At 41.4% G+C, this 13,615-nt stretch overlaps 1 protein-coding gene across 1 annotated transcript in view; it reads right to left on the bottom strand.

Annotated features, from left to right (window-relative positions):
• Positions 1 to 13,615, bottom strand: part of unc5cb (unc-5 netrin receptor Cb) — a 124,944-nt gene that overhangs the window by 53,194 nt on the left and 58,135 nt on the right. The window contains exons 3-4 of the mRNA XM_030064819.1: positions 12,530 to 12,673; positions 3,569 to 3,672 (exon numbers count right to left, since the gene is read on the bottom strand). Coding sequence (XP_029920679.1) covers positions 3,569 to 3,672; positions 12,530 to 12,673 — 248 coding nt within the window. The remainder of the gene's footprint in view (positions 1 to 3,568; positions 3,673 to 12,529; positions 12,674 to 13,615) is intronic.

Genomic DNA, 13,615 nt, shown 5'->3' with positions numbered 1-13,615 from the left:
TTTGATAAAATATTTAAAATTGGCTTTATATGGCTGAAGAGTGCCACAGCTATGACAGTATTATGTTAGGCTATGCCCACAAGTGATGTCTATAGAAGCATAAGATTGGAATAGAAGGGTTTTGGGTGTTAAATTGGTCACAATGACAAAGTCTGACCAGTCAGACTGAGGCACCACCTAAGCCTCTTTCTGAGCCAGGAAAAGTCCCGCAGTGCTTATATGTGCTGTGTGTCCTTTTCATGAAAAAGCAGCTTTAGACCCCTTTCCACAGAGCATTATGTCCATCAAGCCCCCTCCACATGATTTAACAAAAGCTCTGTAAGTAAGAGTATGGGAATTGTGGCACAACCACAGCTTGCCAGCCTGCCAGCCTCTCCCTCGCCGGGCAAAGTCCTGTAAAAGAGCCACAGAGCGAACTGACAGCCCACTGGAGGGCTGACAGCAACCCACTGGATCCAACCCCAACAAACCTCAACAGCTCTCCTCCTTCTGCCTGCTTCTATTGCCCTCTCAGTCTCTCTCTCTTTTTTTTTTTTTTGTCTCCGAGTGGGTAAAATACGACAGATCATTCCCTCACGAGTGCTACATATTTCCGCAGATTCATATGCAACCACAGACTGGGTCCATCTGCGTTTTCCCAGTCCATTTCTCTGCCGGGCTCTCTGTGAGAAAAAGCCCGGCGAACATGAAAAAGCAGCATTTGGCTTTGTCCCTTTTCCCTCTGAGACAGCTGTGTTTGAGTTCAGAGAGGAAGAAAAATAACTTGTGGAAAGGGTGGAAAGGTTTTTTTTTTTTTTTTTTTTTTTTTTTTTTTTTTTTTTTTTAGCCATGAGGTAAGTGTGAGTAATTAATGAAGTTGAATGTGCTCTTCTGTCTTCATGCAGACGTCGACTACTACATCACAGAAGGAAACGTAAGCAGTGAACAAAAGGTCCATCCCAGAATTCAGGGTATGATCTGTGTAGGAAGAATTTAGAACTCTCTGATAAATGTTTTTTCTTTAGAGAGGAAAACTCCACTCTACATTATCATAACTCTAGTTCTGACTAGAAATAAAACTTCTAGCTATTCAAGGAATGTATAGAGAAGGAAGGGACGATATGTCATTGCAGGAGGGTTCCAGAGTTTGTTCTTTGGCATTCGTTGGTGCCACTGGACTGAAGTCAGTGGGATAGGCATGGAAAATCCCACTCTGCCAGGACAGAGATTCAACTATGTAACAAAACCCACACTACATAATGCAGCCTCGTCTTTTTGTCCAAGGTGCGCATTAGCTGTCCTTGTTACTGGCCTAAAAACATCAGCAATCTGTCCTGCAGCTGCATAAGGCCTGGTGTGAAGTCCAGCTCAGGCCAAAGAGTGCTAGATTTGAGTGCTAAACTAGTAAATACTATTTTATCATAACATAATTGTGGAGTGTTATTGCAAATAACATTGTGCATGAATAACAGAAGACAGAGTTATAATTTTGGGCATCTCACACACATTAGTGCAGAAAAAACAAGGAAGACTTAATCTAGCTATTCTATTCTGTGCATTTTTTTTAAAGCTGTTTCTCTTTAAAATGTATAATTCCATATATAAAATATGAACTATTTTATTTATTTAATATTTATTTGACAGGGGCTATACATATAACATTGCCACAAAAAAGGGAAAATGTGACGTATATAAGACGTCTAGCTTCAGCTAATTTGCAGTCTTTGTCCCTGGTCAGGCTTTTAGCAATAGACAAGTTACTCAGTTCCAACAGCTGGGTGGAGCACTAACCTGTAATAAGACATACATGAGGGGGTGGAAAACCCATTCAAAACAATGATAACCACATTAATTTTTTCCATCCACTAACCCTACCCCTCACACACGACTCAATAATGTATTGTCCCTTCTTTCTTTATACGTTCCATGTAACTATTCCTTCCAGACCTGAACCCACTGGTACTCTTTCTAATCTTATTTTTTGAAAGAGGGGCTATGGAGCCCCCAGTTCTGTGGAGGCTAACTACTTTAAAACATTACTCATACCTCCACACTAAACACCAATACATACTGCTACATGGACAGAATACCAAGATCAGCCTGTCGCCAGATTTGTGCTATGAGCTATTAATCACAACAACTCTCCTCTTTAGCCGTCAGCGCACAGCTGAGTTGCCACAGCAACCGCATATCCTAGGAAGCATAGGTGTGCTGTGGTTAGGCCCCAGCTGAGTCTTTAACAGACAGACTTCCAGCAAGCAGCAGAATCACCAGCACTACATGGCTATTACTGCAACAGTGTCAGAGTGAAGCCTGGGCCTGGAAAAGGGGAGTCTGCAGAGTGCTGGTCCCAAACTTTCCCCCATTTAGCCTGTCAGCACTTTCAGCAGGGATAAATGCAGTGCAGTTCCACTCACTTAACTCGGCTTTTCCAGGTCAATCGCAGGCCTTTACAGAGTTCAGCCCGTCCCCCCACCAAAAAACACCAAAGCCCCCTGCCCACCAATCCAACCTTTCATCCTCTGTGTTTCTGCAATCTCAGCTGAGCCTTTTCAAATGCAGTCATAACAATGTCCCAGCGTACGACAGGGAGGATGCGAGGACAAGAAGAGAACCGGGCCGAGGGAAGGCAAGACAGGGGCTACTGGATTTATTCTTTTCTCCCTTTGCAGATAATTACAAATTTCCCTCTGCTGACTATATTCTGGTAACTGGCAAACCTTCAGGAAATACCTAAACATCTTAAAAGGCCCAGGCAGCAGTGGGGAAATGTCCTTATCTGTGCATTGGGCTGTGTCAGAGTTATTTAATGGTATTACATTAGAACTCCTGAGACAAGCAGAAGAGTTTAAAACTGTGGCAAATCCTACAGTTAGCACACAATGCCCACATTTCATTCAGAACAGAAAAGAAAAGAAACCAGAAATTACTGGTATTATTAGAAAATGTATTGCATTCTAATAAGTGTGCTAGATATTACATTCATTTGGTAGGAACTGGACTATTTCAGTCACAACTTTTTCACCTTTTTGCCTTCTCACCCTTTAGGCACATTGCAAAAAAAAATTACTATTGTGGTATGCTGCAATTCTCTGCATCGCACCAAGAATGATGGTAGTGATGCTGTGAGAAGAAAGCAACATAAAGAGTCCCTGCAGCTCTTCATCTAACCGTCTTCTCATAATCACCAATTCATTTGATTAATCTTCCCCACAGGAAACAGATTTGAAGGATTTCCTCTGACTGAGTGACTAAAGTGCACACAGTGAACCTGTTCTCCGCTGCAAGTTAAATGTTTTATTGCTTTCTAATCATGGTGTCAGAAGGCAGCTGTATTTTCAGAACAAGAAGGAGGGGGAGGGCTAACAGCTATTCAGGAGGAGCATAACCTGGTCAAAACAGGGTCCTGATCAGTCCATGACATTATGTAAAGACTACAGCTGCAGCAACTGCCTATTCCCATGGGAAACCACTGTATGCTCAAATGAAGCCGACCTTTGGACTCACTGTAATCCAATAATTCAAACAAATAATCGAATTCTCAGGACAGCAGCAGTACTGGTCCACTAAAATGACTTCTGAACCATACCTCAGCAGCTGGGATGCCTTCAGGTGGGCGGCATTGCAGCAACACTTCCTGCTCCAATGACACTTCCTTCCCAAGAGGCTCCTGGTCAAACGTCTTCCTCAAATCTACAGGGAACGCACACAAACACCGTTTAACATTTAACATCTCATTGACAAGGTGTATTTGTGGAGAAACTGTGAAGAAGTATTTGTATATCAACGGCAAAGCAATGAAAACTACAGGTATGCAAATGGACACTCCAATTTATCCACAATGAATCATCAAAAGAAAGAGGGAGGGTATTAAATAAAAAGTATCCTCTGTGCTAAAACCATACACAACACAGCGGAGAATACTGCCCAATTTAAATGCTAGAAAGAGTGCTTAAGACTTCCACCTTCTCTCTCTCCCTTCCTTACCTTCTGAGAACAGATAAATTGCCTGAAGTGGATGACAGGGAGGGAGGGAGAAGGGGATCACTCTCTCCCTCCAATAAAAAGCCAATATTTTTGTGGTGTAAGAGCCTGATGGAGTAGGGCAGGGCAGGGACAGCAGAGCTGACAGTGCAGGATTACTGAGGGTGTCATGCTACACTGGAACCCCAAGCTCATTAGACATATATCATCACCTGCTGCTGCACAGATTGGCAGAGGAGCAATGGGCATCATGCACAACAGAGAGGAGAGGAGAGGATGAGGGTACTCTGGGAACAATAAATGGACAACTGTGTCTCTCTCTCTCTCTCTCTGTGTGTGTGTGTGTGTGTGGTGGTAGAAAGTGGGAGGGGTGGAGCAGGGGGCATGAAGTTGCGGGGAAGACGTTACGGCACTGCTGGGGAGCACTGGAGCCACTGAAGCATCAAATATACAATCATACACCCAAACTCCAGTGACAGCAGTTCCACAGCCTATACAGTGTCTCTGGCATATAGCAACAAATTCTCATTCCCCCAGGCCATCAGATTGTGCAGCCTGGCCACACCCCTTTTGTGTCTGATACTGAGGGCAAGGGCACCCTTCGGTGTCAAGATGAGATGCATCAGGCTTCCTTGCTTTTATCACGTGTCAGTGTTGCATGGTTAGGTTGACCTTAACCACTTGGTTAAGGTTGGGGAAAGGTGGGTTGAGACATAAAATCACTTGGTTAAGGTTGGGGAGAGGTTAGGTTTAGGAATGGAATGGAAACTGGGCACAGTTTCAGTCATACACTAAAGGTCTTGCGGGAAGCGGGAATCAAACCTTCAAGCGTGAAGGTCCTGTGGTGTACATGGCTCCATCCTGTGGCTTATACAGCCTCCATCCACCCTGACCGCTTCCCTTCACAGACCTTCTTCCTCTGTTTACTACATAACCAGGCCCCAAGTCTCATAAAGACGCCAAAGGGTGCCTCTGGCTTTCATTGGGTACCTTTCAGGTTGGTATCAGATGCCAAAGGGAGCCTTGGGCGTTGGTGTCAGTGGCATTTTTGTTAAGTAATTCTGCATGCATTTTAATTTGCTCCTCATAAGTAGAGTAACACTATATAGTACAGTATATATGTGTATACAGTTGTCCCTCGCTATAACGCGGTTCACCTTTCGCGGCCTCGCAGTTTCACCGATTTTTTTTAGTGCAATTTTGCATGCTTTTTTAAATTTTATTTATTCATTTATTTATTTTACAGCGCATTGTGTTCTGCATCCTGATTGGCTAAGGGAGAGCCTGTGCATTGTGTTCTGCGTCCTGATTGGCTAAGGGACTGCGTAGACCATTGTCAATCAATCTCCTCCGTGCCGTGTCTCCTGTACAGTACAGAATGCGTTCATTCTATAATACTGGACTTATTTTTCTACGAAGGTTTGAACTTTGAGAGTTTAAACAAGAGAGAAAAGTGAGAAAATGTTAATGCCTGTCTGAGAAAAGCGTATAAAGTGTGTAGTGAGGGGTTTTACAGCCTTAAAACATCTAGAATAATTGTAAAAAAAATAAAGCTGACTACTTTGCAGATTTCGCCTATTGCGGGTTATTTTTAGAACGTAACTCTCGCGATTAACGAGGGACCACTGTATATGTATGTATGTATATATATATATATATATACAGTATAAGGCAGTGGTATAGAGATACAAGCACACACAAGCACATGGCTTGGTACAGCATTAGCTGTCTGCCAAAGCCTGCAAGGAGGAAAGAAAGAATGACATGAACCCAACTCTGCAACTCTGCCTATCACTGTTAAACCAAGCATGAACCTGTCCTGCTTACAAAGGCATGAATGATTGAAGAGAAAGACAACCCAAGCTGAAAATTATATCTGTGCCATAAGTACGTTGAGCCAAGCTGTTTCATTGTGAGCTCTGAAGTCAACCTCCAACCCTAACACGAAGCAAGAAGTATACACACTCGAAAGCTAAGTGTAATAAAGTGATATTATTTTTACTGTAACAAGATGATATGTCAGACGGCTATATACAAAGATGCACAAGGATGGTATCAGCACAGTGAAAGAACAAGGGGGGGAGGAATGGAAATTGATTTGTCGTTGTATAAAGAGTAAGAGAAAAGAGAGGCAGCTAACAAATCTGAGATAACAACAAAAGTGGAGAGAGTCTCTAGTTCCACACATTTTCTCCAAGTCTCCCAAATCTCCAAGGCTCAGATGACACACCTGAATATCATCTTTTCTTTTCTATTCCTGAAATCTTGCTGTGTCCATGGAAACAACCCCACAAACAACCCTGTTCAGAGATTCACTTTGTAGCAAGAATTTGGCAGATTCTCCTTAAACCAATCGTGGAATGCTATAAATATAGTATTGGGCTGCTATTTAAATTCTCTGCTACCATAAAACAGTCACTTATGATTTAAGATGGATTTAAATTAGCATTTTGTTTGGAATTTTGCTGACAAAAGGATAATTTTATATGTTGGTCAGAATTCAAAGCATCAACAGATGGGCAATAAAACAGATTTTATGGTAGAACCACAAAGATATTCATGCACAATTGTTTTTAAAAGGTCAGAGCAGTCTGGCCAAAATATGTTCAGTGCTCTTTAGTTCAGTGGATGTTTAAGTCTTATAAGATTCCCATATCCCATATCTCATATGAATTTTATAAAGGTGTAGGAACAATAATCTAGCATTCTGTTAAAGTGGTAGTTACCGTACAGAAATTATTTAAATAAACTGAAATTCTAAAAATCTTCTTAAGTTAAAAAAAAAAAAGTCATTGAAAGATATATACAGGAAAAGTTAACGTTACTGTTCAGAAAAGAGAATATTGTCAGAAATCAACTTAATTCTTTTAATTTGAGGAAATAGAAATCACAAAATAAAGTTGCACAGACTGTAGCCAGATTACGCTGCCTGGCTGTAATGGCTCTCCAACAGTTTCTAATGATGTAATAAAATACAATACTCCAACAAAAACATATATGTAGAATTACTGACTAAGAAATAATCTAAAAAGTATAAGTGCACAGAAAAAACACAGTGAGATACAATGAGTCAATGTATATTTCTACCATTTAGAACATGTACGTGTTGTGTTCTATTATGTAGAAGGCAGAGGTAGACCTCTGAGACCTCTGCACAATTATCAGGCAGCTCCCTTCAACTTAAGCAATATAGTTCATATGACTCTCATTTCCTAAGTAGGCTTCATTACCTGCAATAAAGCGACTGACAGCCCTAAAACCTGGTCTGGGATTGAGGTTAAACTTCAGCTGATTTCATCATCTTTCTTTAAGTTCAAAAGAGATCCCACAGAGAGGCGCCATACTGAAATAGATGTATTCCATTGTTCAGCTAACTGTTCCAAATCCCCTACAGGAGAAGCGAGATCATGTTCCTATTACTGAATACATCATCATGCGACACCCAGAAGGCCCGGAGAATACCTACAGTCATTTTAAGGTTCATTTTTTTATTTAAAAAGTCTACCTTAAAATAACAAATTCAGTGACAATCCCTACCTCAATTCAACCTGAGAGGATGTGTGTCTTCAGGGGACTATGCCGTAATAACTTGATAAATTTCTATGCATTATAATAGTTGAAGTGGTGAGTTTTGCGTTGAAAGCAATTTCCATAAAGGTCTGCTATGAAATTAAAAGATGGAATAGTGTACAGAATGATTGGAGGGACATAATTCAAGAGACAGCTTTAGGGAATTTGATCCAAGGACAAACAGAGAGAGAGAGAGAGGGTGGAGAGGTAGAATAAGGTAATACTTTTGATACTTTAGCTTTACTTACTTACTCATTTTACAAATTATAATTTCCTTAGACAATGACATTGGATCATGGAATAAAAATAATACACCAATTAATTTCTATACCCTTAACACATGCCATGCAAAAAAAAATTAAAATAAAATATATATATAAAAAAAAAAAATATATATATATATATAGATAGATAGATAGATAGATAGATATAGATATATAGATAGATATATATATGAAGTTGATTTTGAAGTCGAAGTTGACATTTCTTTCAACTGGAAATTCCAGTAGCCATCTATAAATGTAAAATGTGGTTAAATCCAATTTTTCTTTTTTTTTTTTTTTTTAGTATAATGATAGAAGCCCTCCTCGCAGGGAACCACTGGGCTGACTGCTCAGTAAAGTATGCCAGCATGTGTTAGCCTGAAGCACTGGGAATGACTGAGGCTAAATGAGAGTTTGTGGGCCACCTCACACAGGCCGACCCAAAGCAAGTAGTGGAGCGCATTATTTCAATTATCTGCTTAATTGACTCCGTGCAAACACGTCATCTTTTGACACATCCAGCTTATCCCTCAGAGTCAAAATGGTTTCAGGTGAAACCATATGCTCTGGCACTTACTTTGGGTTACTCTATGTGAAGTGGACCAGAAGTTTTACTTACATGACTGACTCATTATGACCTGTTTTTCCTTTCTGGGAAGGTCTGAATGCATAAAACATCCTTCAGTAGTTGGCAGAACATTTGTAAGTTCATGCAAAATATTCAAGCTTTAACCCTAATCCTTAAAGAAGCTAATCAGCTATAATAAAATTAATAAACTGGCCTTTTTTGTTTGTTTTATTTTGTTGTCATGTCCCTATTATGTATTGCAAGTAACTATGTAATTATTCATAATTTTTCATGTCACACCATTGAAAGATCATTGCATTTTAATTTGAACTCAAGAGAGACAGAGAAAGAGACAAGTGAATAAGCTCATTATTTAGATGCTCCACTGGGCCTGCTGGTGGCGCTGGAGGGAGGTCATAGAGTCACCCAAATTGCCAGTTGTCATCCTCTAGGTCAGTGCTTCTCAACCTTCTTCAAAAATAAGCCCCCTTTGAAATATTGTTGCAGCCAAGTACCCCCTGACCAGTGGGGGGAAAAGGATAGCAAAAAGTCTGTATACAGAGGTTTAACACAACTCCATGGCTCTGCTGGTGCCTCTTTTTCATTTCTTTCTCTTTATTTTTAGCTTTATTTTTAGACTTATTATTTTAGGAATCCTGAATGGCTTGTATTTTTTAAATCAACATAAAAAAATAAAAAAATAAAAAAATAAATCCTGCATTCCAGCGTGCCCCTAGGGGTAAATGTACCCCCTTTTGAGAACCACTGCTCTAGGTCACATAAATGTAACATGAATGTACGACCACCAACACTACCACTGTTAAAACATTTTGACCTGCTGGTGGCGCTGGATTGATCATCAAACTTGACAAGTATCATTATTTATCCAACATGAATGTTGTAACCAAATTCTATGGCAAAACAATAAATATATTTCTAGACATCAGGGTATAAAATGAAAAGTTTGTCATGCTGGTGGCACTAAAATAAAGGTCACAGGGTCACCAGTATTGACAGACTTCATCTTCTTCACAACATGAACATTATCACCAAAATTCATGGTGATCACCTAAAATAGATTTGGAGATATGCCCCTTGCTGGACCTAACTGCTGACTGACTGACTGACCAACTGACTGAAGCGATGATGTACAGGAAAAAATCAAGAATAAGTGGCACGTGAATTATACTTTCTTAAACATGTATTTATGTTGGATTTGGTTTGAAACTGTACCTCCCTGTCTCTCCCTGCCCCGTCTCTTGAGCGTACCTCTGCTGTTCTAAGGCGCTGCGCAGCACAGTAGGGTGTGGGACCGGCTGAGGAGACATTCCTGTGGGAGTCCCACCATTCCCTGCTCCGCACACAAATACCTCCAGCCTCACTGGGCTCCACATAGACACACATCTGACAACCATTAGCTTTAGTGGATGTGTTTGGCTACTTGTCCTGCAAAATTACGCCAGCCTCACAGTTTAGACACATTCTTTTCCTCCTGTAATAAACCATTACATACTGACGGAAACGTAAGCCAGGGACGGCAACAGCAGAGGCTTCCCGAGGTAAAACAGTGCTTGTACCAGTTCATGATAAAGGCAACCAACAGACAAGAAATTCAATTTTCAGATATTCAGTTTGTCATTGATCTGGAAGTTCATCCCATCTTTTGAAAAGTTTTTTTTTTTTTTTTTTTTTTTTTGTGGTGTTGTTGGTTTGATTGATTTTAGTTGCTCTGTGTGATAATTGCTGTTCCCAAAGAATGGAGGCTGATCAAAACTTCTTTTTGGAGATCTCATGAAGGAAATGCTATCACAAGGATTCTAAACATTTTGTCTTGCTTCTTTCAGTAGGCTCATTTTACATGCACGCACACACACACACACACACACACACACACACACACACACACACACACACACACACACACACAGCACAGCATCTCTCTCTGTTCAGACAATACTTAAGGCAGAGCTCACTGCCTTTGCTAGTCTGTAGCCTGCACTGATCACTATCCTACCATGCAACAGCCTCATTGCTCACAAACAGCGGCTCTGACTCACCCTCTGATTAAACCATATATGTTTAGATGATGGCGGAAGAGAGGAAAACAAGCCCAGTTTCCATTAGTCTGAGGGGCTGGAGCTTGGCTCTGACAGGTAGCCTGCTTGGTGAGAGAACCCAGTAGAGGAGCTAATCCATTCAGCAGCAGCTAATGGGAGGGGAAGAGGGGTCCGTTGTGATTTGAGGGATAGGTTAGTGCTGGCAGGCTGCTCATCATGGGTGATTATAGGGGGTGGAGAAGCAGGAGTGGGCTCTGTGGGAGACTGAGAGGCATGCCTCTGATTCACCGAGCTGGCATAACAGTAGAAGTGAGATAAAGGGAGAGCTATTGGTGTTTGAAAGAGAGGAAATGCAAGAATTTAGAGAGAACTGTACAAGAGAGGAGTGGAAAAAGAAGGACAAAGAGGGAAACGCAGGCACAGAGGCAGATAGGAGAGGTGTGACAAGTCATTCATCGTTATGATAAACTGATCATAAATTCAGCCAATTCAATTGGATTGATTTGCCAAAAGAAATAAATACAATCAATCAATCACTGCATTCCCAATTCTTAAAATAAGATCTAATGTGTTGATCTCACAGAATGCTATAAATTGCAAAATTGTCAGTGACGTTTTTAGGAAGAGATTATGTTTAAAGGCAGATGATACAGGGCACCCCACCTCATTATGATGTAGTAAAAAATGATGAATGTCACTCAGTTCTCAAAACAGTATAACTTCAAATTGTCTCAGGAGTTCAGGAAAACTCTTTTGCCCCATCATAACCCAAATATAAGAGCATTTTGCTCCAGTTTTATGTTTTGTGTACATTTGACATCAATATATCAGATTCACGACAAGCATGCACAAGCGTGATATTAATTCTATGGGTTATTAGTCTTGACATGAACGTGAGGGGTTTTCTCCTTCCTCAGCCTCATCCCTTCTGTCATCCACTGACTTGAATCGCGGTTTACCAACTCAAATCAAACTGATCATCAAGTAATAGTATAGTAAAAGCTTCAAAGTCAAAGCTTCACAATAACAGACAGCGATAGAAGGATAAAGAGAAAGAAACAGCAAGAATGAGGTGAGATAAACACAGAGAGGAGCCGGCCTGTGACTGCTGCAGACCTTGGTGCCGCTCTAAGTGGAGAAAATCGGCTAAGGTCAGGTTATCGACTGCCCTGTGCTGTACTTGTACTGCGCTGTGCTTTGGTGTTATTGAAGACGAGATCGCACTGACATGGGCGTCGAGTTGCAAACTGCACACTAAGTCCACTGACTCTGAATCTGAAGCCCCCTGCGACGCCTGCTGCAGCGGAGATGTCGCTTTTCCCTCCACGTGCCACGAGACGCCACAGAGACTGCAGAGCTGGAAGGGACACGTCACTCAAAACGCTCTAAAGCCATTTTGACAAGCAGGAGTTGAACGTGCAATGATCTTGTTGATATCACAAAGGGAGTCCCTTCAGGTGAAATCTTGTCGACAATGGGTGAGCAGCCGTGTTACATAATGTGTGTTTTGTTGCAGCTGCGTTGCCTTAATGGCACGCAAAAACTCGTACAATTCTTGCTTTCCGCTGGGTTTTCATTACCTCTCACATTTTGATTGGCATGTCCTTTGGGGGGAAAACAGCTAAAAATGAGACCGAACTTTAGAAGCAGCAGAATGTTTCTCATTACTTGCAAACAATTGTGTGTGCTCTTCAGTAGGAGTACAAACACAGGCAGAGAGCAAATGAGGACCACCTACAGGAAACCGAAGAAACACAGACGTAAACATGTTCCTAAGCTTTTTTGCGCTGTGTATACTCTGCTGTTCTCCCCTTCCTCCGCACTGTTTTTCCAAGTTGATCCTGTATACAACGAAACTGATTCAGAGTCTGCGGGCTTGTTACCGACTCAAGTTCAAAAGGACACTCAAGACTGATGTCGGCAAAGCCCTTGTTTGACTGCTGCTATTTCCAGTATATCAAAATCAGGTATCAAATACAAAACTGGACACATGTTGTCAGCCGGCATCAGTGATTGGATGTGATTTGGCAGTTGAGGGAGGGGAATGCAACAGAGAGAAGATAACCATTTGAAAGGCAGACCATGAGGGATGGAGGGAGAATACTCACAGGCAATGCGGACGTGGGCCTTGCGGCTCTTGGTGGTCCCCGCGGAGCTCCAGGCCACGCACTGACACCAGAAATCCTCGGGCCCAAACAGCTCTTCCACCTGCTGCCGAGTGATCTCTATACTGGCCTCTCTCACTACCAAACCTGGGAGAAAAGATAAAAAAAAAAAAAGGATCAAAAGCGAGGTAAAGACAGAGAGAGCACAAAAGGGGAGACGTCAAGGAGGGGAATGAGGAATATGTTAGGGAGGGAATAAATAAATCGAGGGCCAGGCACCACATGGGAGTTAACAGACTGAGGAAGGTGGAATGGGGAAAATGAAACCGATGGAAGGAAAAAAGTGCAAGAGAGACTGAGTTAGTACACAGTGGAGATGTGGGGCCACAACAGACTCATCTGAGCCAGCTAATTGCTTAGTACAGAAGAATACTGTCAGCAAAGGTGTGAAAACTAGGGCTGTAGTCTGTTAGTTGACTGGTCGATTTATTGGTCGATACGTTCTTGGTCGACCAAAATCTGATTGGTTGATTATTTGCCGTATTAATTTTATCAGGAGTAAAGCACTAACTGCTGATGGGGGTGTTTTCAGAACAAACGGTTTCACAGGTAACAGTCTGTCTTCAGAACACCCCCTTGTTTTCACAATTTTGGATTAGCCCAACCCACTGGCAGAGACAGATAGGTAGGCCCGTATGTTCTGAACTTTAGAAAAAATGAGGCCTGGTTTTCTGAATATTTGCTTAATTAAGAACATTTAATGAACATTTAGTCCTCTACCAGGTCAAAGACGTCGTCAGTGTGGCAGCATTTTACCAAAATAGATGGAAAAAAAGTCGAATGCAAACTTTGCAAACAACAGTTTGTGTATCACAGCTCAACGACCAACATGGCATATCACCTAAAAACGGTAAGCTAACATGTCTGCGTTAGGTTGCTCCGTCAGTTTTGAGTGTAAACATATCAGAATTGGCATATTTCAAAGTTTTAGTCTAATAATCGTTTTATAACTGCAGGCACACACACCAGCGACGACGGCAGCTTGACATAGTACTATTTTGAGAAATCATAAGCTGTGATATTGTGTAG

The sequence above is a fragment of the Myripristis murdjan genome, chromosome 12, assembly GCF_902150065.1.
Source record: "Myripristis murdjan chromosome 12, fMyrMur1.1, whole genome shotgun sequence".
NCBI classification, from domain to species: domain Eukaryota; kingdom Metazoa; phylum Chordata; class Actinopteri; order Holocentriformes; family Holocentridae; genus Myripristis; species Myripristis murdjan.
The sequence above is the reverse complement of the archived record's forward strand: the minus strand, read 5'-3'. Positions and strand labels throughout refer to the sequence as shown.